Source organism: Melanerpes formicivorus, unplaced genomic scaffold, assembly GCF_026170545.1.
Source record: "Melanerpes formicivorus ecotype bairdi unplaced genomic scaffold, bMelFor1.0.p_v2 SCAF_45, whole genome shotgun sequence".
Classification (NCBI taxonomy): Eukaryota; Metazoa; Chordata; class Aves; order Piciformes; family Picidae; genus Melanerpes; species Melanerpes formicivorus.
In genome coordinates, this window is record NW_027142397.1 from 734,201 (window position 1) to 758,803 (window position 24,603).

The following is a 24,603-nucleotide window of genomic DNA, read 5'->3' on the forward strand; positions in this document are numbered from 1 at the left end:
GCAGCCCCACGCCGCCGGCGGGCCCCGGCCGCCGCCCGCCCGAGCGCCGCCGCCAGCCGCCCGCCCGAGAGCCGCCATGGCCCCCGCGGCGCTGCGCCTCCTGCCCTGGGCCCTGCTGCTGCTGCCGCTGCTGCTGCTGCCGCTGCTGCCGCCCGCCCGGGGCTTGCAGGCCAACCGCATGCTGGCCTCCGGGCCGCTGCAGGGCCAGCCGGCGAGAGAGCTCGGGGGCTTCACCCCCGCGCCCCCCGCGTCCTCGCAGGAGATCCAGCCGCTGAGCAAGCACCCGGCCAACGGCAGCGGCGAGGGGCACGCCAAGCCCCGCAAAGCCTTCCCGGTGCTGGGCATCGACTACAACCACATCCGCATCCCCTTCGAGATCTCCCTCTGGATCCTGCTGGCCTGCCTCATGAAGCTGGGTAGGTCGGTGGCCGTGCGGGGGGGGCCCGGAGGGAAGGGGCACCGGGGACAGACACAGGCACCCCCGCACCTCCCCCCCCAGCACCCCGGGGGGCGTCCCCCGGCTTCATGGGGCAGGAGTCCTGAGGAGCACAGAGAGGGACCCCCGACTGAATGGGACAGGCACCCCCAGAGCATCCCGAGGTGCATCCCAGAGTGGACCCCCCCCCACTGAGCATCCTAAGGAGGGATCCTCTTGAGCATCTCATGCAAGGATCCCCCCCAAGCATCCCAAAGAAGGATCCCCCACAGAACATCTCAGGGGGGCCCCCTGCAGCATGCCAAGGAGGAACCCCCTTCAGCATCTCCGTGAACCCTCCTCGGACATCCCAAGGACAGATCCCTTCGAGCATCCCGGGGGAATCCCCTGCAGCATCCCAGTGCAGGTTCTCCTCCACAGACACCCCGGGGCAGGGTGGGCACTGCTCTCCCCGTGACCTTGGGCCCCTGCGGAGGCCTGGCAGGCAGGGCAGGGGCACTCGGCCCCTCTGCTGGTGCCACTGCCCAGGCGTGGGGCTGTGGATGCTCCCTGACCCCTGCCCATCCCTGCCTGGGACCAGGTTTCCTTTCCTCCCTTTGGCGCTTGGGCAGCAGCAGTGAGGATGTGCCTGGGTGGGTTGGTTGGTTCCCCTCTCACCCACGGATGCCTTTTGTAACCTTGGAGAAGTCACTTCCCAGGGCTTCAGCCTCCGCTCGCTGCCCCTCGGCCGCAGCCTGGGGCGGGCAGCGTGGGCAGCCGTGCTGCAGCGCGTCCGGAGGGTTCTGGCACTGCAGATGAGCCAGCATCAGCGACCAGGGGCCTGGGAAAAGTCACCCTGGTGCCATCCCCTGCCCTGGGAAGCGGCGCTGTGCCAGGGTGGGGTTGTTGACAAAGTGTTTGCCAAACTTCTGCGGCTGGATCACTCCCAGGGGAATTGCCCCCAGAGCCTCTGACCTGCGGTAACCTCTCTGTGCTCCTGCCGGCCCCGGGTCGAGCCGGCCCCGGGCCCATCCCGGGTGGCAAAGCCGAGAGGGCAGGTGCCAGGTTCCTGCCGTGGAGCAGGGGAAGGGCTGGGGGCTGAGGGGAGAGCTTTGTGCTCCTCCGTTGTGCTCCTCAGTGGCCATCAGTGAGTTCGTGCCGCTCACGGCAGCCTTCCCTTGGAGCGCTGCTGCTTGCTGATGGCAACCTTGCTTTGGGAGCTTTAGGAAGCTGGTGCCAGGGAAAACCCTGCCCTGGCCTGGAGGGGTCTGAGAAGCTCTACCCCAGCCGCTCAGATCCTCCCTGCCTTTCCCAGGCTGCTGCCGGCGTGGGCAGGGGCAGTCCCGCTGCCACCTCCCCTCCTCGGGGGCTTATTTGCATCCAGGAGCAGAGGCTTCAGACCTGGCGGCTTCCTGGTCTGGGCAGAGTGGAACCGGGTGGGATCCGTGGGGTTGCTGCCTGCCCTGCTTTGCCCAGCATGGTTGGCACCTTCAGCTGGGAGGGTCCTCCGCGGGGGAAGGCAGCCTGAGAGCCCCTGCTCCCGGGGCTGGCCCGGCGCTCGTTAAGCGACCTCTGCTCGCTGCCCCGGGGCCATCGCAGCCCTGCTGCCCTTGCCGCCCTGCTGCCATTGCTGCCCTGCTGCCATTGCTGCCCTGCTGCCATCGCAGCCCTGCTGCCCTGCTGCCCTTGCTGCCCTGCTGCCCTTGCTGCCCTGCTGCCCTTGCCGCCCCGCTGCCATTGCTGCCCTGCTGCCATCGCAGCCCTGCTGCCCTTGCTGCCCTGCTGCCCTTGCTGCCCCGCTGCCCTTGCTGCCCTGCTGCCCTTGCCGCCCTGCTGCCATCGCAGCCCTGCTGCCCTTGCTGCCCTGCTGCCCTTGCTGCCCTGCTGCCATCGCAGCCCTGCTGCCATCGCAGCCCTGCTGCCATTGCTGCCCTGCTGCCCTTGCTGCCCTGCTGCCATTGCTGCCCTGCTGCCCCGCAGAGCAGAGTGAGGAAAGCAGAAGTGTCTGCGGAAGCTGGTGGAGAAAAGGAGGAGCTAAGGGGCACTGGCCTGCAGCCCTTCAGCCCTTCAGCCCTGCAGCCCTGCAGCCCTTCAGCCCTTCAGCCCTTCAGCCCTACAGCCCTACAGCCCTGCAGCCCTTCAGCCCTGCAGCCCTTCAGCCCTGCAGCCCTGCAGCCCTACAGCCCTGCAGCCCTACAGCCCTGCAGCCCTGCAGCCCTGCAGCCCTGCAGCCCTGCTGCCCTGCTTTGGGAAAGCGCCGCTGGAAGGCAGCAGAGTGGCCGGCGGGAAGCAGCTCCCCAGGGACAGAAGGGGGGGGGGGGGGGGGCAAGGGGATGTTGCTGCCCGCTGGCTGCCCCCCCTGCTGGCACCCTCTGCCTGCTGGGGTGCTGCTGGAGGCTGGTCCTGGCCCCCCTGGCTGGTGGCTGGGGCTGGTTTGTGCTGCAGGAGAAGTTATTCCTGGCGGTGAGCTGAGCCTGGGCTCCGGTGCCGGGCAGGGATTATGCAAGGCTGCAGGGGGGGGTTAGGAGGAGCTGCCTGGGGAGCTTGGCAAAACCCTCTGGAGGTGGCAGGTGCCCTGCAGAGCCCCAGGGATGCCCAGATCCACACCTTGGGTTCCACTCTGCTCTGTGATTCTTCACCCCTGCCAGGGGCTGCAGCTGCAGAGCGCTCCTGGGGCAGCCTTTCCCGTGGCCTCCTCTGCAGGGTGTTGGAGGGGGCAGCACTGCCTGGGCACGGAGCCTTGGCAGGCTGCTGGCACAGCTGAACCTGCAGGCTGCCTCTGCTCATGCCCTGCACAAACAGCTCACTGCTCAGTGCCTAAATCCCAGCCCCTGTGTCAGGGACCTTGCTCAGCAGCAGCTTTTCTTCACCCCCCAGGGATAGCTCCTCCACAGCTGGGCACCACTGCCTCAGTGCTTCCCCTCAGCACCCCCTGGGGTGGCAGGATCAGGATCTCAAAGCTGGGCAGGGTTTGGGGCATGCTGTGGGCTGTGTGTGACAGGTTGGCATCTTCTGACTTCCCTTGCCCAGCTTCTCCTCCAGCTCCAAGTGCCCCTGCACTGGCTTGGGGCTGCTGAGCTGAGAGCCTTCAGCCCTGGGAGCGGTGTCTGGGTGTTGAGTGCTGGCACAGTGCACAGGGACCGTGCAGAGCATCTCAGCAGTGCTGCCAGGGCTCACCTCTGGGCCAGGAGATGCAGCCTGAGCCTTGTCCTGTTGCTCAGTGCTCCTTTGGGCAGCCCTGCAGGCTTTAGTGAGTGCTGGGTGGGCCCTTCCAGGTGACCTTCTGGGGGGCTTCTCAGCAGGAGAGCCTGGCTGCCTGGCTCTGAGGCCTGACCTTTTGTCTCACATGGCTCCAGGAGGTTCAGGGGAATTCAGGTTCAGCTGTAAATATTTCTCCCTTTCAGGGGAAAGGGAAAGAGTGAGTCAGGAGTGTAAACAACAGATTGTGGTTACCAGGCCCTGTGCTGGGGCTGTGGCTGTGGGCTGGGGCCTGGGGTCAGAGCTTGATAGCAAACCAGCAGCTCCTCCCCACCCTGGAGGGGAGCTGGGCTAAGCTGTGTCTCCAAAGCACACCTCAGGCCCTGCCTGCCCAAGCAGGACAGCAGAGCAGTCCCATTTCCAGCCTGCCTTCAGCAGGGCAGGAGCTGCTCTCTGGCCACTGCACCTCCCAGCCCAGTGCTCTGCTGGGCTCTTGGTTCCTTGCATGGCCACTCTGGAGGCTGCTGTGCAGGCTCCTCCCAGGGCCCTGCAGCATGCTGAGCCCCTGGCCTGCTGGCTTGGCTTGGAAGGGCCCTCACAGCCCATCCAGTCCCAACCCCTGCCGTGGACAGGGACACCTCCACCAGTCCAGGCTGCTCAACACCTCATCCAGCCTGGCTGCAGCCTGTAGCCATCCCTGAGTCCTGCTCTGCCTCCTCTTCCTTCCCTGCGGCTCTGGGTCAGGGCTGCTGCCAGGGGTGTCCCCCCCCCCCCCCAGACCGTCTGGTGGCAGCCAGTGCCAAGTGGGCAGTGGCAGAGCAGCACCCTGGGGTAGCAATGGGTGGAAAGTGAGCTGGGGAGAGCCTGTGCCTGGCCAGCAGAAAGCAAGGCCAGGGCTGTGGGCAGTGCTGTGTTAGGTGCTGTGGTGACAGCCCAGTGCCAGGCTGCAGTGCCCAGTGCTGCTCCTGGGGCTGCCCTTGGCCAGGCCAGCCCTCTGCTGCTGGTGTCTGGGGAGGAGCAAGGTGAAGGAAGCTCTGGTGCCTGTGTGCTGAAGATAGGAGCTGGGAAAGAGCAAAGCCTGGTGTGGTGCATGTGGGGTTGTGGAGCTCAGGGAGGCCCTGGGCATGGCTGGGTGGCTCCTGCACACCAGGGAGCAGAGACAGCTTCAGAGATGTTCCTAGAGGCTGGCAGCTGCTGGTTGGCAGCAGGGCTTGGGTGCTGGATCCCTTGGGTGCTTTTCAAAGGCTTTGAGCAGCCCACAGCCTCCCCTGGAGCTGGGGCATTTGGAGAGGCCACCCCAGGGGCGTGACAGAGAGCTGAGAGGCAGGGGCTCAGGATCTGCGTGGGCAGGGGGTGGTGAGGAGGGATGGAAACCTGTTGGAGAGGGTCACAGGGTGCAGGGGCTGGATTCTGAGAGGACAGAAACACCCTGGAGCAAAGCCCAGCTGGGCACACTGGTGCCACCTGTGAGGCTTGAAAGGGGGCAGCAAAGGAGCACTCAAAGATGTGTCCTGCCCCAGCCCTCATCCTGGGATGTGTGCTGGAGGTTAGCCCTGCTCCCCTCTGCCCCTCAGGGTTGGCTTTTCCTGGGTGCCAGGCCTGGGTGCCAGGCAGGGCTGTGCCAAGCAGGGCTGTGCCAGGCAGGCTTTGCTGGGGGCAGGGTGCCAGAGGCTCCCTGAGCTCTCTCAGCTGGGTGGTGAGGGGGAAATGTTTGTCCTGAACCCTGCCCCCCAGCAGCTGCTTCTTGCCTGGTGGGGCCCAGAGCTGCTGCTGGAGGTTAGATCCCAGCCTTGGGGTTCCACAGTCAGAGTCAGGGCTGCCCAGCTGCAGAGGGGGCAGGGGAGCAGGGGGGCAGAGGAGCAGGGGGCAGGGGAGCAGGGGGCAGGGGAGCAGGGGGCAGGGAGGTGGTGCTGGCTCGGAGCCGGCGCCGGCGCTCCAGGGCCTTGGCCAGCACCACGGTGACCTCAGGCCAGGGCTGTGCCTCCTCTCCTGCCTGTGTCTGAGCTCTTGCTTGCCTCAGGTTTGCCACCCTGTGCCAGCTGTGTGCTGGCTGAGGGCTGCTGCCTTGTCATGGTTTGCTCTGCTCCTCCTGGGGCAGAGCAGCAGTGTGGGAGGCAGTGCAGGAGAAGCTCTCCGGGTGGGCAAGCAGGGGCAGGCTGCTGGCAGAGGCTGTGAGAGCAGGGAGGGACTGCTGCAGGGAGAGGAGCAGGGAGGGGATGCTGCAGGGAGAGGAGCAGGGAGGGACTGCTGCAGGGAGAGGAGCAGGGAGGGACTGCTGCAGGGAGAGGGGCAGGGAGGGACTGCTGCAGGGAGAGGAGCAGGGAGGGACTGCTGCAGGGAGAGGAGCAGGGAGGGACTGCTGCAGGGAGAGGGGCAGGGAGGGAATGCTGCAGGGAGAGGAGCAGGGAGGGAATGCTGCAGGGAGAGGAGCAGGGAGGGACTGCTGCAGGGAGAGGAGCAGGGAGGGAATGCTGCAGGGAGAGGAGCAGGGAGGGAATGCTGCAGGGAGAGGAGCAGGGAGGGACTGCTGCAGGGAGAGGGGCAGGGAGGGACTGCTGCAGGGAGAGGAGCAGGGAGGGACTGCTGCAGGGAGAGGAGCAGGGAGGGACTGCTGCAGGGAGAGGGGCAGGGAGGGACTGCTGCAGGGAGAGGAGCAGGGAGGGACTGCTGCAGGGAGAGGAGCAGGGAGGGACTGCTGCAGGGAGAGGGGCAGGGAGGGAATGCTGCAGGGAGAGGAGCAGGGAGGGAATGCTGCAGGGAGAGGAGCAGGGAGGGACTGCTGCAGGGAGAGGAGCAGGGAGGGAATGCTGCAGGGAGAGGAGCAGGGAGGGAATGCTGCAGGGAGAGGAGCAGGGAGGGACTGCTGCAGGGAGAGGGACAGGGAGGGACTGCTGCAGGGAGAGGAGCAGGGAGGGACTGCTGCAGGGAGAGGAGCAGGGAGGGACTGCTGCAGGGAGAGGGGCAGGGAGGGACTGCTGCAGGGAGAGGGACAGGGAGGGAATGCTGCAGGGAGAGGAGCAGGGAGGGAATGCTGCAGGGAGAGGAGCAGGGAGGGACTGCTGCAGGGAGAGGAGCAGGGAGGGAATGCTGCAGGGAGAGGAGCAGGGAGGGAATGCTGCAGGGAGAGGGACAGGGAGGGAATGCTGCAGGGAGAGGGACAGGGAGGGACTGCTGCAGGGAGAGGAGCAGGGAGGGACTGCTGCAGGGAGAGGAGCAGGGAGGGACTGCTGCAGGGAGAGGAGCAGGGAGGGAATGCTGCAGGGAGAGGGACAGGGAGGGACTGCTGCAGGGAGAGGAGCAGGGAGGGACTGCTGCAGGGAGAGGGACAGGGAGGGAATGCTGCAGGGAGAGGGGCAGGGAGGGACTGCTGCAGGGAGAGGGACAGGGAGGGAATGCTGCAGGGAGAGGGGCAGGGAGGGACTGCTGCAGGGAGAGGAGCAGGGGGAGCAAGCTGCTGCTGAGGCAGCTGGGGGGTTGGTTGGGCGGGGGGCACCTCTGGTGGCACATCACTGGGTGGGTTAGGGACCCTTCCCGGGGGGTGTGATGGGTTTGGCAGGGGCAGGGCTGCCCAGGGCCTGCGTGGAGCTGAGCAGATGTTTCTGAGGTCGCTGAATGGAAAGTTGGAGAGTTCAAAGTGCTCTCTGTGGTGGGAAGAGCAAAGCAGAGCTCCCTTGGGTTGCCCAGGAGACTCAGAGGCATCAGCACATCCATGGCCTTGCTCTCCAGCCAGCAGCCTCAGGGGACAGCTCTTCACTCCCTTGCTAGGGAGGTCATCTCCTCTGTCCCTCCCAAGCCTGTGAGCTGCCTTCTGCAGCAGCTTCATTCCAGGGCCTGCAGCTCTTCCTGCTCAGTGATGGAGCTCGTGGTGAGGGACCTGGTGCTCAGCCTGGGGGAGAGGAGGCTGAGGGAGACCTCATTGCTCCCTGCAGCTCCCTGAGGGGTTGGGGCTAGGTGGGGGCTGGGCTCTGCTCCCTAGGGACAGGTGATAGGATGAGAGGAAATGGCCTGGGGTTGTGCCAGGGGAGGCTGAGGTTGGAGATGAGGACAAGTTCCTTTGCTGGCAGAGTGCTCAGGGCCTGGCAGAGGCTGCCCAGGGAGGTGGTGGAGTCCCCAGGCCTGGAGGGGTTCCTGTGGCTGTGGCAGCTGGGGCCAGGGCTTGTGGCCATGGTGGTGCTGGGTGGATGTTGGACTGGATGCCCTTGGAGGTCTTCTCCAGCCCAAACCATGCTCTGAATCCGTGGCCTGGAGAGAAGGAAGCTTCCCACCCAGTGCTGGAGGCTTCTGGCAGCACAAATGTGCCAAGGGAAGGCCTCTCAGGAGGAGAGCTGCTGCAGCCAGCCCTGCCAGTGCCTCAGTTTCCCTTGGGAGCACTTCTCCCACGGCAGCCTCGGCCCCTGGGGGTGATTGGCACCCAAGGAGCTGCTCTGCAGCCTGGCAGCACCAGGGAGAGGCTGAGAGCAGCTGCTGCAGGGAGGCTTCTGCCAGCTCAGCTGGGTGTGAACCAGCAGCACAGAGAGCTGGGCTGCAGGAGACCTCTGGAGCTCACCCAGCCCCTGCCAGAGCAGGCTGCACAGGATGGCACCAGGCAGCTTCTGCATGGCTCTGCAGGGGGAGGCTGCAGGAGACCTCTGGAGCTCACCCAGCCCCTGCCAGAGCAGGCTGCACAGGGTGGCACCAGGCAGCTTCTGCATGGCTCTGCAGGGGGAGGCTGCAGGAGACCTCTGGAGCTCACCCAGCCCCTGCCAGAGCAGGCTGCACAGGATGGCACCAGGCAGCTGATTGCAGCCCCCCTGCCCTCCCCAGGCAGTGCTCAGAGCTGATTGCAGCCCCCTGCCCTCCCCAGGCAGTGCTCAGAGCTGATTGCAGCCCCCTGCCCTCCCCAGGCAGTGCTCAGAGCTGATTGCAGCCCCCCCTGCCCTCCCCAGGCAGTGCTCAGAGCTGACTGCAGCCCCCTCTGCCCTCCCCAGGCAGTGCTCAGAGCTGATTGCAGCCCCCCTGCCCAACAGGTTGTTTCCTGAAGAGCTTTTGTTTGTCTTCCCCTCGGAAGTTGCCCTTCCTGGGCAGGGCTCTGGCCGTGCTCTGCTGGGCAGTTTGTCTGTGCTCCCCTTGGCCTGGCTCAGCTTTAACTCTTCCCAAGGCTTTGGGGCCAGCAGGAGCCTTGTGCTGGGTGATGTGGTCGAGGACATGGAGCTGGAGAGCAACTGGAGCCCTGCTCTGGGTGCCAGCTGCTCTCCACATCACCTCCAGTGCCTCCTGCTCCGGTGTCTGGGCAAGGAAGCTGGGGAAGGGTCTGGGGAGCAGGGCTGGGGAGGAGCAGCTGAGGGGCTGGGGGTGCTCAGCCTGGAGCAGAGGAGGCTGGGGGAGAGCTCACTGCTCTCTGCAGCTCCCTGAGAGGAGGCTGGGGGCAGCTGGGAGCTGCTGCCCTGTGGAAGACTCAGTTTCCAGGGTAAACAACCTGTGGCAGGGAGAGCCCAGCCTGGGCAGCTTGCTGCACCCCTGCAGAGATGGTGGAGCAGAGTCAGGATGAGCCCTGCAGCAGCAGCAGGCACTGCTGTGGCATCTGTGCCCCTGTGGCTCTGCACCTGTCTGCCCTGGGCACAGCCTGGTGAGGATTGCCCTGGCCCTGCCTGGCAGGCAGCCTGTGAGCAGCACAGCCCAGGGCTTGCAGCAGCTTTGCTGTGGCTTGGGGGTGGCCTTCTGGGGCCTGGTGGAGCAATGTGGCCACCAAGGCTGGGACTGGGGCTGCTGGAGCCACACAGGGCTCTGACACCCAGCCTGGCCCCCAGCCCCCAGCCCCCAGCCCCCAGCCTGGCACCCAGCCCCCAGCCCCCAGCCTGGCACCCAGCCCCCAGCCCCCAGCCTGGCACCCAGCCTGGCCCCCAGCCCCCAGCCTGGCCCCTGGCCCCCAGCCCCCAGCCTGGCCCCCGGCCCCCAGCCTCCAGCCTCCAGCCCCCAGCCTGGCCCCCAGCCCCCAGCCCCCAGCCTGGCCCCTGGCCCCCAGCCCCCAGCCTGGCCCCCAGCCCCCAGCCCCCAGCCTGGCCCCCAGCCCCCAGCCCTTGGCTCAGCTCTTGGGGGCTTGCAGCACCTCCTCAGGGGGCAGCTCTGGGGCTGGAGGGAGCTGCTCTGCCCACAGCTGTGCACAGCTGGATCTGGAAGAGGTTTCTTCACCCTGTGCTGGCACCAAGCTCGAAGCCTCCCAGGCCTTTGCTGCTTGCTGCAGCAGCTGTGCTGGGCTCCAGGCTGGGCTCCAGGCTGGGCTCCAGGCTGGGCTCCAGGCTGGGCTCCAGGCTGGGCAGTGCTGGAGCTGTGTGCTGCCAGCACTGAGCTCTCTCTTCCTCCCTGGCTCTGCCTCTGCCGTGGAGGAGCAGCAGCCTGCAACCACAGGGGTGGATGTGGGGAGCTGCTGGCTCCAGCTCTCACTCCAGGCCCTTGGGCACTTGGGGAAGTCCATTTAATGTCTTTGGTCTCTCGTTTCCTTCTCGCAGCTGGGGGGAAGTTAAGCCAGCTCTGCGAAGGGCTCCCAATTGATCTGTTAATGTCTGTGAGTGCTGTGGAGATGGAGGGAGGCTGCAGGGGCCGGGCCTGGCGCTCCCGTGCTGGAGAGGGAGCTCCAGGCTCCTGCTGGTGCCCCGGGGACACTTTCTCCTCCCAGCAGCTCCACCTCCTCCTCCCTGTGCTCCCCGGTGTGTTCCTCAGCCCCCCCGGCCCAGCCCAGCCTGCTCCGAGCAGGATGCTGGTCCCCAACGGTGCTCTTGTGGTGCTCAGCTGCCCAGGGTGAGCCCTTGGGGGCAGGTGCATGGAAAGCTCTGCTGAGAGCTCCCTGCAGGGCTGGGGCAGCTCTGGAGCCCTCGGCACAGACAGGGACCTGCTGCAGCAGGGCCAGGGGAGGCCACAGCAGTGCTGGCAGGGCTGGGAGCCAGGCTGGGAGCCAGGCTGGGAGAGCTGGGGCTGTGCAGCCTGGAGGAGAGAAGGCTCCAGGAACCTCCTGGTGGCCTCTCAGGACTTCAAGGGACAGTCAGAAAGCTGGGGACAGCCTTCTGAGCAGGGCCTGCAGGGCACAGCTCAGGGCTTTGCCTCCCTGCCTGTATCCCATGGGATGTGCCCTGCTCAGAGCAGGCAGAGGCTGTGCCTGCCCCTGGCTCCCCTCAGCCCACTCCTGGCTGGAGGCTGCTGCACAGTGCTGGCTGCTGGTGGGGTTCAACCTGGCTGCTTCACATGGGGCTGGGGGCAGAGCCCAGGCCGGGGTCCTCCCTTGGCCATCTCCCTCCCCGTGCTGCTGTGGCACTCCCAGCCCAGGCTGAGGTTTCCTGCCCCCCAGTGGGATCTGCAGTAGCCTCATGAGTCACAGAGCAGTGTAAATTAATTAACTTCCTGCTTCTTGGCTTTCCTTTGTAATTAGCAGCAGGAACATAATGAGGCTGGGGAACAAAACAGCATTTGGGTTGATGTGGGGAAAGTTGTTTTGCTGAGGAGCTCTCTCTGGAGCTGCAGTGAGACCAAGCCAAGGCAGCTCCTCAGCAGGGGATGTGGCTCCGGGCTGGGAGGGCAAAGTTTCTCTGTTCTGGGCATGGAAGCCACTGGATGCTTCTCCAGGGTTCCCAACCAACCCAAATGACTGAATCCAGCCCAGAGGGCACTCAGGAGGCCTGGACCTGCATGGTGAAGCAGAGGAGGGCTTGGCCAAGCTGCTGGAGCTGTGCTGGTCCTGGGGCCTGGAGGTTCAGGGCAGGCTGGAGCTGGAGCTGGGAGGTGCAGTGGATGTAATCTGAGCAGCAGGGGGTGGCCTCCTCCCCTTGCAGGGTGACCCCAGCTGTGACTTCCCTCTGTTTTAAGGTGTAAACCCTCAGCTGTTCAGCTCCTTTCTAGCAAGTTCAGTTCTCAGCCCCCTCCCTTGAGACCTCCCCAGGGGCAGCCCTGCCAGTGCCAGCTGTGGGCAGCTCTCTCCATGCCCTTCCCAGGCTCCTCACTCCCTGCTCTTGCAGGCAGCTCCATTTGACAGGGAGGTTGCAGAGCAGGGCTGAGCCGAGCTCCCAGCCTGAGCCATCCCTCCTGGCCTGTGCTGGAGGCCAGCAGCAGGCAGCAGAGCTTGGCTGATCTTTGGACAGCCACAGCAGCAGCCAAGGCTTGGGTGGGGGCAGAGAGAAAGCCAGTCCTGGTCTGGAGAGGATCTGGGGTAAAATCTTGGAGCTTCTGATGGGGTTTCCCTCAGGACCTGACTGCAAAGCATTCTGTCCCTGTGTCACATCCTGCCAAGGGCTGAGCCTCACACCCTCAACTTCTGCTGCCCCACAGTACAGAGCATGAGAGCCAGGGCAGGGAGGTCTTGGTGCTTTGCAGACCCTGGAGCCCAGTCCCAAGCCCTCCTCCCTGCTCAGCCCATGTCCCAGTGGGGTGTCTGCACCTTCTGCATCCCTCACTGCTGGGTTTGCTGCTGCCTCTCAGTGTGGCACACCCAGCCCCTGCCAGCCTGGGGTCCTAAAGGGTTAAAGTGGCCTTTGGAGGGCCCTGGAGCTGCTGAGCAGTGTCTGCTCCAGGGCTCTGCAGTGTCCTTCTGAAGGGCAGCACTTCTGAGCATGCCTGCTCCCCTCAGCACCTCTTGCCTGGACCCTCTGCCTTCTCCTGGGGCTTCTCCAGCACTGCAGCACATTCCACAGCCCAGCCATGGGTCCTCATGGCCCTCCTGCAGCCCCAACCGGCACCTGGGGGTCCTAGGGGCTGCAGCAAGCATCCCCCAGGAGGCTTCACCACCTCCTCACCACCCCCTGCCCTGCCTCCTGGCAGAGCTGCTGAGCCCTGGGCAGCAGCTGTGTGATTCCTGTGCCCCCTGGAGCCTGCAGCCCCCCGTGGGGCTGTGCAGCCTGGCAGGGTGCTGCTGCTGCAGCCATGCTCATGTCTGGTGCTCTCCCCTGAGGATGCCCTGTGGGGGTGCTCAGAAGCTGGGGTGCAGCTGCAGGAGCCTCCTGCTTAGCTCTGAGCCTGCTGAGCCCTTTGTGCTCCCTGCCCTCCTCCCTGCTCACCCAGCTCCAGCAGCAGCCAGGAGGCTTTTGCTTCCCTCCTCCTCCATCTGCCTTCTCCTCCTGTGGCAGGAGGGGACCTCAATCACAGGACCCTTCAAGGTCACCTTGTCCAACCCCCCTTGCAGTGAGCAGGGACACCTCCAGCTGGAGCAGGTTGCTCAGGTTTGACCTTGACTGTCTCTGGGGCTGGGGCCTCCAGCAGGCCCTGGGCAGCCCCAGCCTGCAGCTCTGGGAGGAAGGGCAGCTGAGGACACTCGCAGCTGGGGGGGCTCCAGGGCTTTTGAACCCCTCTAGGGACAAGGACTTCACCACCACCCTGGGCAGCCTGTCCCAGGCCTTGGCAGCCCTTTTGGGGAACAAACTGTTCCTCATGTCCAACCTAAACCTCCCCTGGCACAGGCTGAGGCCATTTCCTCCTGTCCTGGTGGTTGTCCCCTGGGGGTAGAGCCCAGCCCCAACCTCTCTCCAGCCTCCCTCTGCAGTAGATTCACCTCACCAGCACCTCAAGAGCTGCTGTTGGCTTCAGAGGTGCAAACCTTCCCCTCCTGGCCCTGGCAGAGGGGTTCCAGGTTGCTGTGGGTGGCCTGGGGCATGGAGCTCACCTCTGCCTCAGCTGCAGTGCAGGAGGCATCTCCTCAGGAGCGGGGCTGGGCCTGGCAGCAGCAGTGCCCAGGACAGGGCTCCTGGGGCTGGGCTGGGTGCCCACCACCCTCCCCTCCCTGTCCCAGCTCTCTGCAGCCCTTCAGACTCTTCCTGCCAGGCTGGGGATGGAAGCAGATGAGGTATGGTAGGGTCTGGAGTCATTAGGCAGGGAAGGAGCAGATGCTGCTGGATGGAGCTTACATAATGCCAGGCACAGCCTGCAGCCTAACCCAGATAGAGCCCAGGGAGGAGACAGCCACACGTGGGTCAGAGCCTCTCCCAGGCTGCTGGGGTGGGAGTAAATATTTACAGGAGACTGCAGCCAGGGCCCTGGGAAGGGCAGCCCAGAACCTTCTGGGTGGGATGGACCTTAGGTTTCGAGGCCCTCAGTCCCAGAAGGACATCGAGGGCTGGAGCAGGGCAGGAAAGCTGGGGAAGGGTCTGGAGAGCAGGGCTGGGGAGGAGCAGCTGGGGAGCTGGCCTCATTCTCCTGGGTTCTGTGGGTGCCCCGGGGGGCTGTGGCTGGTGGAAGCCTCTTGCAGCCCTGGGGGCTGGGCTGGACTGCCCTCCTGGTGGGCTTTAAAGAAGCTGGGCAGAGCCCCCGGGAAAGCTGCTCCCTGTGCTTGGCTGCACAGGGCTGCTGCTCCCAGCTGTGGCTCTGCTGCCTCCTCCTCCCCTCCGGCTCTGCTGGCAGCGCCCTGCCGGCCGCCTGCTGCCGGCGCTGCCTCCGCGTCGCCGCTCCTCAGTCCCTAGGGAAGTGCTTCCCAAGCAGCCTGAGCTCCCCGGGACACCTCTCAGCTGCTGGCCCCTAGCTGTGGCAAGAAGCTGCTGCTGCTTCCCAGAGGGAAGTGAAGGAGCATTTGAGGATCTTTCTGGTCCCTGGCTCCTTCCAGAGCCCCGGGGCCGTGGCACTCGGGGCTGTGGTACTCGGGGCCGTGGCACTCGGGGCCGTGGCACTCGGGGCCGTGGCACTCGGGGCTGTGGCACTCGGGGCCGTGGCACTCGGGGCCGTGGCACTCGGGGCTGTGGCACTCGGGGCTGTGGCACTCGGGGCCGTGGCACTCGGGGCTGTGGCACTCGGGGCCGTGGCACTCGGGGCTGTGGCACTCGGGGCTGTGGCACTCGGGGCCGTGGCACTCGGGGCCGTGGCACTCGGGGCTGTGGCACTCGGGGCTGTGGTACTTGGGGCTGTGGTACTTGGGGCTGTGGCACTCGGGGCCGTGGCACTCGGGGCCGTGGCACTCGGGGCCGTGGCTTGGTGGCCATGGTGGGGCTGTGGTTGGACTGGGTGAGCCCAGAGGCCTTCCCCACTCCAAACCATTCTCTGACCGTGTGGTTAATCCATTCTCCTGCTCCTGGGGGCCGTGCACATGGCCGTGGCCGGTGGCTGCCTCACTCCCACCCTCAGGGAGGGCTGCTGGGTCCCTGCAGAGCTGCATCCGTGCAGCACCTTCCCCGCAGGGGCAGCAGGGCTGGGCCAGCCCCCAGGCACAGCCGTGGGCCCTGTGGGGTCCGTGGGGGTGCTGAGCAGCTCTGGACCATCAGCAGGGTGCTGGCTCATCAGGAGGGGCCGGGGGGGTAATCTGTCGTGAGATGCTGTGCAGATGGCAGAGCTGCCGGCCGGGAGGAGCAGGGAGCCCAGGCAGGGCTCCTGGTTTGGAAGCTTCTCCCTTGCCAGGGAACAAATCTGCTGCTGCCAAACAGGGATTGGCAATCCTGGGAGAGGAGCCAGGGAGCCCCAAACCCCCAGTGCTGCCCAGCTGGCGGCTGCCCACCTTGCCCAGGCTGGGGGGGGCTTGGGGAGGGGGTGGGGTGCCAGCAGGCCACCAGAGCCCTGCGACTGGTGGTGTGCTGGGGTGGAAAAGGGAGGAGTCCCCTGGTACCTTGCACCCCAAGGCAGCTGGGGCAGGGCCAGAGAGGGGCAGTGAACAATTTCTGCCCCTGAAGGGTGTCAGGGCCTGGCAGAGGCTGCCCAGGGAGGTGGTGGAGTCCTCGTGGGGGTGTTGCAGAGCCCTGTGCCCGTGGCACCTGTGGCCAGGGTTTGGTGGCCATGGTGGGGCTGGGTTGATGCTTGTGCTGGATGCTCTCAGGTGGTCTGCAGCTGCAGTGGTCCATGGTCAGCCCTGCACACTGGGCACATTCCCTGCCCTGCTCCATGCCCGGGAGCAGCCCTGCCTGCAGCCTCCATGCTTGCTCCTGAAGCTGCAGGAGAGGGGATTAGGGACCCCCTCCAGTTCCATCCTCACCCCCCTGGGCAGCAGCTCTCCTCCCTGTCCCCTGCATCAAGGACACCCAGGCACAGACACTGTGCTGCTGGCTCCTGCCAGCCCCTGGCACGTTGGCTGAGCTGGCACCTGAGTGGGCAGCTGCTGTCTGACGGCAGGGAAGTGCCAGTGCCCACGTGTTGTGATGGGAAGAGCTGGAGCCAGGAGCAGCCTGGCAGGACTGCCTGTGCTGCAGACAGCTGGCCTGGGGGCTTGGCTGGGGGGTCCCTGAGAGACCCTGGGTGCCCAGAGGGTGCCTGCTGCCCCCTGAGCTGGGCCTCGCTGTTATTTCTGCCCTGAGGCCGGGCAGTGCCAGGCTGTGTGGGTCTGGGGAGTAAAGGGGGCTGGCACGTGCCCTGGGGCAGCATCTCTAGGCAGGCCCTGGCACAGGCCGCCCAGGGAGCTGGTGCAGTCCCCATCCCTGGGGGTGTTCAGGGCACTCAGTGGTCCTGAGGAGGCCAGGGAGGGCTGGGAGCTGGTGTCCCGCAGGGAGCATCCTGCAGCCTCTGAGCCAGCCTGTGCCCTGCTCTCTCCCTGCAGGCTTCCACGTGATCCCCTCCGTGTCCAGCATCGTGCCCGAGAGCTGCCTGCTGATCGTGGTGGGGCTGCTGGTGGGGGGGCTGATCAAAGGGGTGGGCGAGGAGCCCCCCATCCTCAAGTCCAACATCTTCTTCCTCTTCCTGCTGCCCCCCATCATCCTGGACGCCGGCTACTTCCTGCCGCTGCGCCAGTTCACCGAGAACCTGGGCACCATCCTCATCTTCGCCGTGGTGGGCACGCTCTGGAACGCCTTCTTCCTGGGGGGGCTGATGTACGCCGTGTGCCAGCTGAGCGGCCCCAGCCTCAACCACATCGGCCTGCTGGCCAACCTGCTCTTCGGCAGCATCATCTCTGCCGTGGACCCGGTGGCCGTGCTGGCCGTCTTCGAGGAGATCCACATCAACGAGCTGCTGCACATCCTGGTCTTCGGCGAGTCGCTGCTCAACGACGCGGTCACAGTCGTGAGTGCCGGCGCGGGCCCTGGCGCGGGCTGCCCGGGGGGCTGCTGCGGCCCCCGCCCCTGGGGGCGTCCAGGAGCCCTGTGGCACTGGGGGCTGGGTGTGGGGCTGGGTGGTTGTGCTGCTCCAGCCTCGGTGATTCTGCGTCCCGTCCTTGGGCATCCCTGAGCGGAGCCTGGCTCCTGCCCTGCACATCTTTATCCCCGGGGCTGAGGGCAGCCCTCAGGCTGCTCTGCTCCGAGCCCCAGCAGCTGCCTCAGCTGTGCTCACAGGAGAGGTTCCACTGCCTGCAGCAGCCCTGTGGCTCTGGGATGGACTCTCTCATGCAGTGTCCTGAGGTCCTTCTTGAGCCCCCAGGACTGGGCACAAGATTCCAGATGTGGCCTCAGCAGGGCACAGGAGAGGGGCAGGAGAACTTCTCTGACCCACTAACCACAGCCCCTCTGACGCCCCCAGGACACGTGGCCGAGGTCACCCTCAGGCGCCCCCAGGCCGAGCAGCCCCAGCCCAGCTCTCCCAGCCTGCAGCACAGCCTGAGCCTTGCTCTGCCTTCTCCCCCCCAGGTCCTCTACCACCTCTTTGAGGAGTTTGCCAACTTCGAGCAGGTGACCATCATCGACATCATCCTGGGCTTCCTCAGCTTCTTCGTGGTGTCCCTGGGGGGGGTCTTCGTGGGGGTCATCTACGGCGTGATCGCAGCCTTCACCTCGCGCTTCACCTCGCACATCCGCGTCATCGAGCCGCTCTTCGTCTTCCTCTACAGCTACATGGCCTACCTGTCGGCAGAGCTCTTCCACCTCTCGGGCATCATGGCGTGAGTGCTGCCCCCGCCCGGGGCCGGGGCTCGGGGCCCTGCCCGCTCCCCGTGCCCGCTCAGCCCCTGACCCTGTGCCTTAGGCTCATTGCCTCCGGCGTGGTCATGAGGCCCTACGTGGAGGCCAACATCTCCCACAAGTCCCACACCACCATCAAGTACTTCCTGAAGATGTGGAGCAGTGTGAGCGAGACTCTCATCTTCATCTTCCTGGGGGTCTCCACCGTGGCTGGCCACCACTACTGGAACTGGACCTTCGTCATCAGCACTCTGCTCTTCTGCCTCATCGCCAGGGTTCTGGGTGAGTGGTGGCAGAGCCCTGGGGCACGGCCGTGGCTGCTGGGCAGCTCTCAGAGCCAGGAGGCACAAGTTTGCCTTGCTGGGGAGCCTGGAGCTGGCCGGGCTGCGCTGCTGCACCGCGGCTGCCGCTCGGCTCCGTGGGGACCGGGGCTGAGGCTCGACCCGGGAGCGGAGGAGGGCTGGGGCGGGCGGGACGGCAGCCACCTGCCCCTATGACCAGCAGGGGTCGGGCCGGGCTGTGGGGAGAGGGCTCTCTGGGGCTGCGGGGGGTCCTTCACCACGCACCACCCTGCCCTGCTGCCCCAGGTGTCCTGGTGCTCACCTGGTTCATCAACAAGTTCCGGATCGTGAAGCTGACGCCCAAGGACCAGTTCATCATCGCCTACGGCGGCCTGCGCGGCGCCATCGCCTTCTCCCTGGGCTACCTGCTGGACTACAAACACTTTGGCATGAGGGACATGTTCCTCACAGCCATCATCACCGTCATCTTCTTCACCGTCTTCGTGCAGGTCGGTGCGGGCAGGAGCCTGAGGGCAGGGCCCTGCGGGTCCCCGGCCCTGCCCCGCTCAGAGCTGTGCCACCCCCCCGGTCTAACCCGGCCCCTCCGCTCCCCAGGGCATGACCATCCGGCCCCTGGTGGACCTGCTGGCCGTCAAGAAGAAGCAGGAGACCAAGCGCTCCATCAACGAGGAGATCCACACGCAGGTAACCCCCTGCGCCCCCCGGCCCCGCGCCGCCCTGCCGCTGCCGCCTCCGCGCTGCACACAGGGGGCTCTGCCCGGCAGCAGCTGCCCCTAAAGGTGCCCAAGGTAAGGGGGGACGGAGCGAGGGCTCTCCCCCGTCTGTGTCGTCCGGTGCCCAGCTGACCTCGACCTTCCTCCCTGTGCCTGGTAGCTCAGCAGCCTGCTTGTGTAGGACCCTTCTGCCCTCCCGAGGCCCTCAGCCCTGCTTCCACACCTCCTGCGTGCCCCCTCCCCTGTCTCAGCCTGGGTGTCGGGGGGGAGAGGGTGGGTGACAGCCCTCTGAGCTGCCAACCCCTTGGACTTTCTCTTCCAGTTCCTGGATCACCTTCTGACAGGGATTGAGGATATCTGTGGTCACTATGGGCACCACCACTGGAAGGACAAGTGAGTCTGGGGGCTTGGGGACACCTGTGGGGGAGATGGGGAAGGGTCTGGATCAGCACCCAGCAGGTTTCTCAGCCCTGTGCTGGATTTCTCCCCAGACTTGTGGTACCCACCCAGGTTCCTTTGGTGAGTTATGGCCCCGGGCTGGGTGCCAGGGGCTGCACCCCTTCACCACCCCACCCATGGCACAGAACCATAGAGCTGTTTCAGCTGGCAAAGCCCTCCAGGGTCATCCAGTCCAACCATCAGCCCAACACCCCCACGGCCACTAAACCATCCTGGTGTCCTCTCTACACCTTTTCGGAGCACCTCCAGGGATGGGGACTCCACCACCTCCCTGGGCAGCCTGTTCCAACCCCTGACCACCCTTCCAATGAAGAAATGTTTCCTAATCTCAACCTAAACCTCCCCTGACACAGCTCAAGGCCTTTTCCTCTCCTTCTATCCCTTGTGGGAGCTGGTGGCCAGACCCTGCAGGAGCTGAGGGCCATCCCCCGTGGGCACAAGCAGCTTCTGGGGGGCTTGGAGGCTGCCTGGCTCAGGAAGGAGTCAGGGAAGCCCTGCCTGAGCCGTGCCGGTGGGAACTGAACCTTCTGCTGCTGGCCTGGGCAAGGGATGGAGGGCAGGGAGGGGGTGCCTGGGGCAAGGGGAGGTCCTGATGCCTCCCTGCTGCTGTCCCCGCGGCCGCGGGCAGGCTGAATCGCTTCAACAAGAAATATGTCAAGAAGTGCCTGATCGCGGGGGAGAGGTCCAAGGAGCCGCAGCTCATCGCCTTCTACCACAAGATGGAGATGAAGCAGGCGATCGAGCTGGTGGAGAGCGGCGGCATCGGCAAGATCCCCTCGGCCGTCTCCACTGTCTCCATCCAGTGAGTTCCCAGCGCTGGGCTCCCGCCGCCGCCAGCGGCTGCCTGGCGCGGGGCAGGGCGCCCCCTGCTGGCGGCGCCGGGGCCAGCCGGCTGCGGCCGTCGCGGCGCCGCTGAACCCTCGCTGCCTGTCCACGCAGGAACATCAACCCCAAGAGCCTCCCCGTGGAGCGCGTCCTGCCAGCCCTGTCCAAGGACAAGGAGGAGGAGATCCGGAAAATCCTTCGCAACAACCTGCAGAAAACCAGGCAGAGGGTGAGCTGGGCCCGGGCCTGGCCCCCTTCTGCCCTCAGGGTGCCCAGGACCCCTTCCCACCAGAAGCCCTTGGGGCCAGCTGCGACCTTCACCCCCACATCGTCCCTGCTCTCCTACCCATCGTGTTCCTGCCCTGGATCTCTCTCCCCAGGAGGCTTTTCCTCATGGAAAGGGGTTGGGATGGTGCTGAGGGGAGGCTAGCCTGGGCTGAGCCCAGCTTTAAACCCTTGCTGGACCCAGGTGGGTCAGGATCAGTCTTTGGCAGCGCACCAGGGATGAGCCAGCAGCTTGCTGGGACGTGCCCTGCCCACTGGTGGCTGTTTCACCCAGCTCCAAGAGAAGTGGATTCCTGGGGGGGTTCCTAACCTCTCTGCTCAGTCTGGGCCTTTTCTGGGGGGGTTCCTAACCTCTCTGCTCTCTCTGGGGCCTTCTCCCAGCTGCGGTCCTACAACCGGCACACGCTGGTGGCCGACCCCTACGAGGAGGCCTGGAACCAGATGCTCCTGCGGAGGCAGAAGGCTCGGCAGCTGGAACAGAAGGTGCCAAGGGGGTGCTGGAGCAGGCTGGGGGGGACAGGGTGGCCGAGGGGGGCTTCCCAGCCTGGGAACAATGTCCTGCATGGGGAGGGGGCTGAGGCTCAGATGACAGTGGGTGACTGCACTCCATGGGGGTCCTCTGATCGCCCCAGGCTCTGAGCAGGTCCTTGCAGCACAGCTGGGAGGGTGTCTGTGTGCATCCTCTGCATCCTGCTGCTGCATCTGCTCATCTCCAGGGCCTGGGGTCAGTCCCCTGCTTCCCCTTCCCCCCTGGTGCCAGTGGCTCCCATGGAGATGTCCTCTGTGCTGCCCTTGCAGATGAACAACTACCTGACGGTGCCTGCCCACAAGCTGGACTCCCCCACCATGTCCCGGGCTCGCATCGGCTCAGGTGGGTGGCACTGGGCTGGGGCAGCGTCGCTGCTGGCACCTCTCTGGGCATCAGCAGCACTTTGGTGTTCCAGCACTCGGCCACTGCATTGTCCTGCACCCCCCAGCTGTCCCTGTCCTGCTCCCCTGCAGCAGTGCAGGCAAGCCCAGGGCTCTGCTGTTCTCAAGCCCGGGCTCTGCCTGAGCAGAAGCACCCAGCACAATCCCCATGGGATGTGAGCTTGGCCAGTCATGAATCCGCCCAGAGCCCAGCTCCCTCCGGCCACACTCCTGGCCAGGCCTCCACCAGCTCCCTGCAGGGCTCAGAACCAGGAGTTCTCACCCCAAGGAGCCCTTGGGCTCCCAGCTTCTCCGTCGTGCATTTAGCTTTGCCCTCTTTGGTTCCTCCTGCCCTGCATGTCCTCTCCTGCTCTGGGGAGGGTGTGGCAGGGTGTGACAGAGCTGCTGGACTGTGCTGAGCCAGCAGCTAATCAGCAGAGGGCAGCTTTGCCCTTCTCGACTGGCACAGGCCTGGAGCGGCTCCAGCAGGCATGTGGAGATCAAAGGAATTAAACATCAGGCTTGGAAATGGGAGAGGCTGAGCCCAGGCCTCCCAGCCCCAAACATCTGGGGTGCATTAGCTGGGGGTGCCCCGGCCCTTCCCCAGGTGATCCTGACCCAGCTTGTTCACGATGACCGAATCACAGAGGGCCCTGGGTGCGGAGGGACCCCCAGAGGTCATCTTGTCCAAGCCCCCTGCAGCAAGCAGGGACAGCAGCTGGAGCAGGCTGCTCAGGGCCTCATCAGCTTTCACCTTGAATGCCTCCAGGGGTGGGGCCTCCACCACCTCCCTCTGCAACCTGTTCAGTGTCCCTCACTGTGCAGAGCTTCCTCCTGTCCAACCTCAACCTGCCCTGCCCCAGTTCCAAAGCACTGCCCCTTGCCCTGTCACCACCAGCCCTGCCAACAGCCCCTGCCCAGCTTCCTTGCAGCCCCCCTCAGATACTGCAGAGCTGCAGCTGATAGCAGGAGGAGGTCCCTGCCTGACCCCCTCTGCCTCCCCAGACCCCCTGGCCTACGAACCCAAGGCCGACTCGGAGAACCTGCCGATCATCACCATCGACCCCGCCTCCCCCCAGTCCCCGGACTCTGTCGACCTGATGAGCGAGGAGCCCAAGGGCTGCGGCGGCCTCCCGCCCTCGCCCGAGGAGGATGAGGAGGGGCTGGTGATGCGGGTGAAGGAGCCTTCCTCTCCTGGTACCGACGACGTCTTCACCCCGGAGACCGGCGACAGCCCCAGCAACCAGCGGATGCTGCGGTGCCTGAGCGACCCGGGGCCGCGGCCGGAGCCCGAGGAGGGGGAACCCTTCATCCCCAAGGGCCAATAGCAGCCGGAGCCTCCCCCGGAGCCCTTCATCCCCAAGGGCCAATAGCAGCCGGAGCCTCCCCCGGAGCCCTTCATCCCCAAGGGCCAATAGCAGCCGGCGGCCGGAGCCTCCCCGCTCCGCGGCTTCTCTCTCTCCATTCGGTCTCCCTTTGCTCTCCTCTTTGGTTTCCTCTGTCACTCCACTCCGGGTTGGGGCAGGGGAGACCGCCCCGGATGGGTTGGGACCTCCAGGACAGCTCTGCCCAGCAAGGCCTGGCCTCCCCGAGGAGGGGGAAAGAGCCCCCCAGGACTCACCAGGCTCCGTGGCCTGGGGGTGATGGATGATTGACCTCCAGGGCCTGGGGTCTGCTGGTGCCTCATATCCCCGGGGAGGCTTTCCCAGGGGCTGCTCACCCGCTCAGGACCTGCGAGTGGCCTCCCGGGGTGGCTCCGGCTGGCACAGGGTGGGCTCTGGCCGGGGGGCTGGGGCTGTCCGTGGAGGCTGCCCCACAGCTTTGCCTCTCCCCGGCTTGCCTCTGCCCACCCCTTCGCCTTGCTCCGGAGCAGAGAGCAATGGGAGCCGAGGCTCTGCCCGGGGCTGTTGCACCACCACCACCTCACCTGGCACCTTCCCGGGCACCTCATGCCGCTGCTCCCTGCCTTGACTGCTTGCCCACGGAGCCGGCTGCGCCCCGGGAGCCTCTCCTGCATTTCATGCCAGGTCTTGTTCAATAAATATCCTAGAGCCATGCAAGGGGGAGCTGGGTCCCCCCTCGCTTCCAGAGGCCTCACAAGCTCAGGCCTCTCGTCCCTCCTGGAACCGCTGCCCCCTGGGGACCTTCTGCCAGCCTTGACCCTCGCCCCGTGCCGGCGGCGCCCACTGCTCCTTAACCAAAGATGGGATCTGAGCTCCCCAGGGGTGAGGAGGGGGCTTGGGTGGGGGGGTTGCATCTGCCACCTGGGGGTTGTGGATTATTTTTGTCTCTGCCACCAAGAGGAGCTGGGGACCAGCTCCCCCAGTGTGGGGACTCGCCGGGGCTGGCAGGGTGGCAGGAGGGGGACGATCTCCCCCCAGAGAGGATGGCTGGGGGGTGCTGGGGGTCCTGAGTTTGCAAGGGCACATCTGCCCCCCAGGATTTGGCTAAGAGGGGACACAGGGTGTGGAGATCCCTGGGCTCAGGGTGTCCTGCATCCTACTCGAGGATGTCATTTGTCCCCCACGTGCCACCCAGCTCCCCCCCCCCCCCCCCCGTGCCAGCCTTCTCTGTGGGTGCTGCCTCTCCCACACCCCGGGGGTGCTCACCCCCTCCCTGGGGAGCCCAGGCTGCCTCTCCCCCCCCGTGCCTTGCCAGGCGTCGTTCCTGCCCCGCTGCCTTGGTGGGCACCCACCCCGTGCGCCCACCCCACTCCATGCCCCCCCGGGGCACCGACACCAGTGTGGCTTTGTCCCAGCGGGGCCGAGCCCCTGCCGCTGCCTGCGCCTGCTCCCCGCCCTGCTCCGTCTCCAGGAGGCGAACAAAGCAAGCAATGAAATTCCTCTTGTCTGAAAGGAAGCAATCCCAAGCACCACAGAGGCTGTAAAGAGAATCTTGGTTTTTATCATGAATATTCTAATAAATTAATGTTAATTTTTTGTGGGAGTCCTTCCAGCCCTTGGGCTCAGCCCCTGCCGCCGGCTCCCTGCGTGGAGGAGGTGGCCCTGAGTCCTTGTCCCCGGCGCTCCCGCCCCCAGGGTTTGCCTCTTGCCTTCCCGCTGCGGCTTGGGCAGACGAGGAGCCCAGGCCAGGAGGAACTTCTTAAGCCCTTCCCAGCTTTGGTGAAAAAAACTCAGCAGATCCCAGGCTCCTGCAGCCCTCCTCGGGGCTCAGCAGATCCCAGGCTCCTGCATCCCTCCTCGGGGCTCAGCAGATCCCAGGCTCCTGCATCCCTCCTCGGGGCCTGAGGCTGTGCTGAGGGGCAGAGGGCAGAATCAGGTCCTTCAGAGAGACATGGATGGCTCCATCACATCCCCAGGGTGTCTGCAGGGTGTCCCCTGGGTGTCCTAGCACAGCTCTGCCTGCCCTAGGCCTGTCCCAGGTCTCTGCTTGCACTGCAATGGGGTTCAGGGGGGTTGATGGTTCTGTCCCCAGGGAAGGGGTTCAAGGACAGTTGAGATCTGTGAGTTTCCCCCCCCTGGGGCTCCCCAGGGGCCCTCAGAGAGGAGCCAGCTGCCACCAACATCCACAACCAGCGAGGGAAGATGCTCAAAGTGGTGCCTGGGGAGGGGGCTGCACCCTGACACCAACATGCCCCCAGAAAAGACCTTCCCAGCTCCAGCAGCGCTTGCAGCTCCTCCTCTCACCCCAGCAAGAGCCTCACCCGGGGCGGGGGTGCCCTGGGGCCACAGAGCTCCTTGCTGCTGGCCAGGTGCCCCAGGAGTGTTCCATGGCTGCAAATT

At 65.7% G+C, this 24,603-nt stretch overlaps 1 protein-coding gene across 2 annotated transcripts; it reads left to right on the plus strand.

The window, feature by feature from the left end:
• On the plus strand, positions 1-23,799 carry SLC9A1 (solute carrier family 9 member A1). Of its 2 annotated transcripts, XM_068159032.1 has the most exons (13): positions 1-416; positions 16,077-16,135; positions 16,268-16,537; positions 17,098-17,348; positions 17,432-17,649; positions 17,955-18,157; positions 18,264-18,353; positions 18,705-18,775; positions 19,470-19,643; positions 19,781-19,895; positions 20,333-20,434; positions 20,750-20,822; positions 21,866-23,799. In XM_068159032.1, exons 1-13 carry the CDS (start codon positions 77-79, stop codon positions 22,186-22,188), a joined length of 2,289 nt encoding a protein of 762 aa, XP_068015133.1. In that variant the 5' UTR covers positions 1-76; the 3' UTR covers positions 22,189-23,799. The 2 variants fall into 2 exon arrangements, with proteins under 2 accessions (XP_068015133.1, XP_068015132.1); XM_068159031.1 differs by having other exon boundaries at positions 16,077-16,537.
• The last annotated feature ends 804 nt before the right edge of the window (positions 23,800-24,603 follow it).

Coding starts and splice junctions, on each gene's coding strand:
- SLC9A1 (XM_068159031.1), top strand. CDS start 77: ATGGCCCCCGCGGCGCTGCGCCTCCTGCCCTGGGCCCTGCTGCTGCTG. Junction 19,896..20,332: donor TGCAGAAAACCAGGCAGAGG/GTGAGCTGGGCC, acceptor GCCTTCTCCCAG/CTGCGGTCCTACAACCGGCA. Junction 20,435..20,749: donor CTCGGCAGCTGGAACAGAAG/GTGCCAAGGGGG, acceptor CTGCCCTTGCAG/ATGAACAACTACCTGACGGT.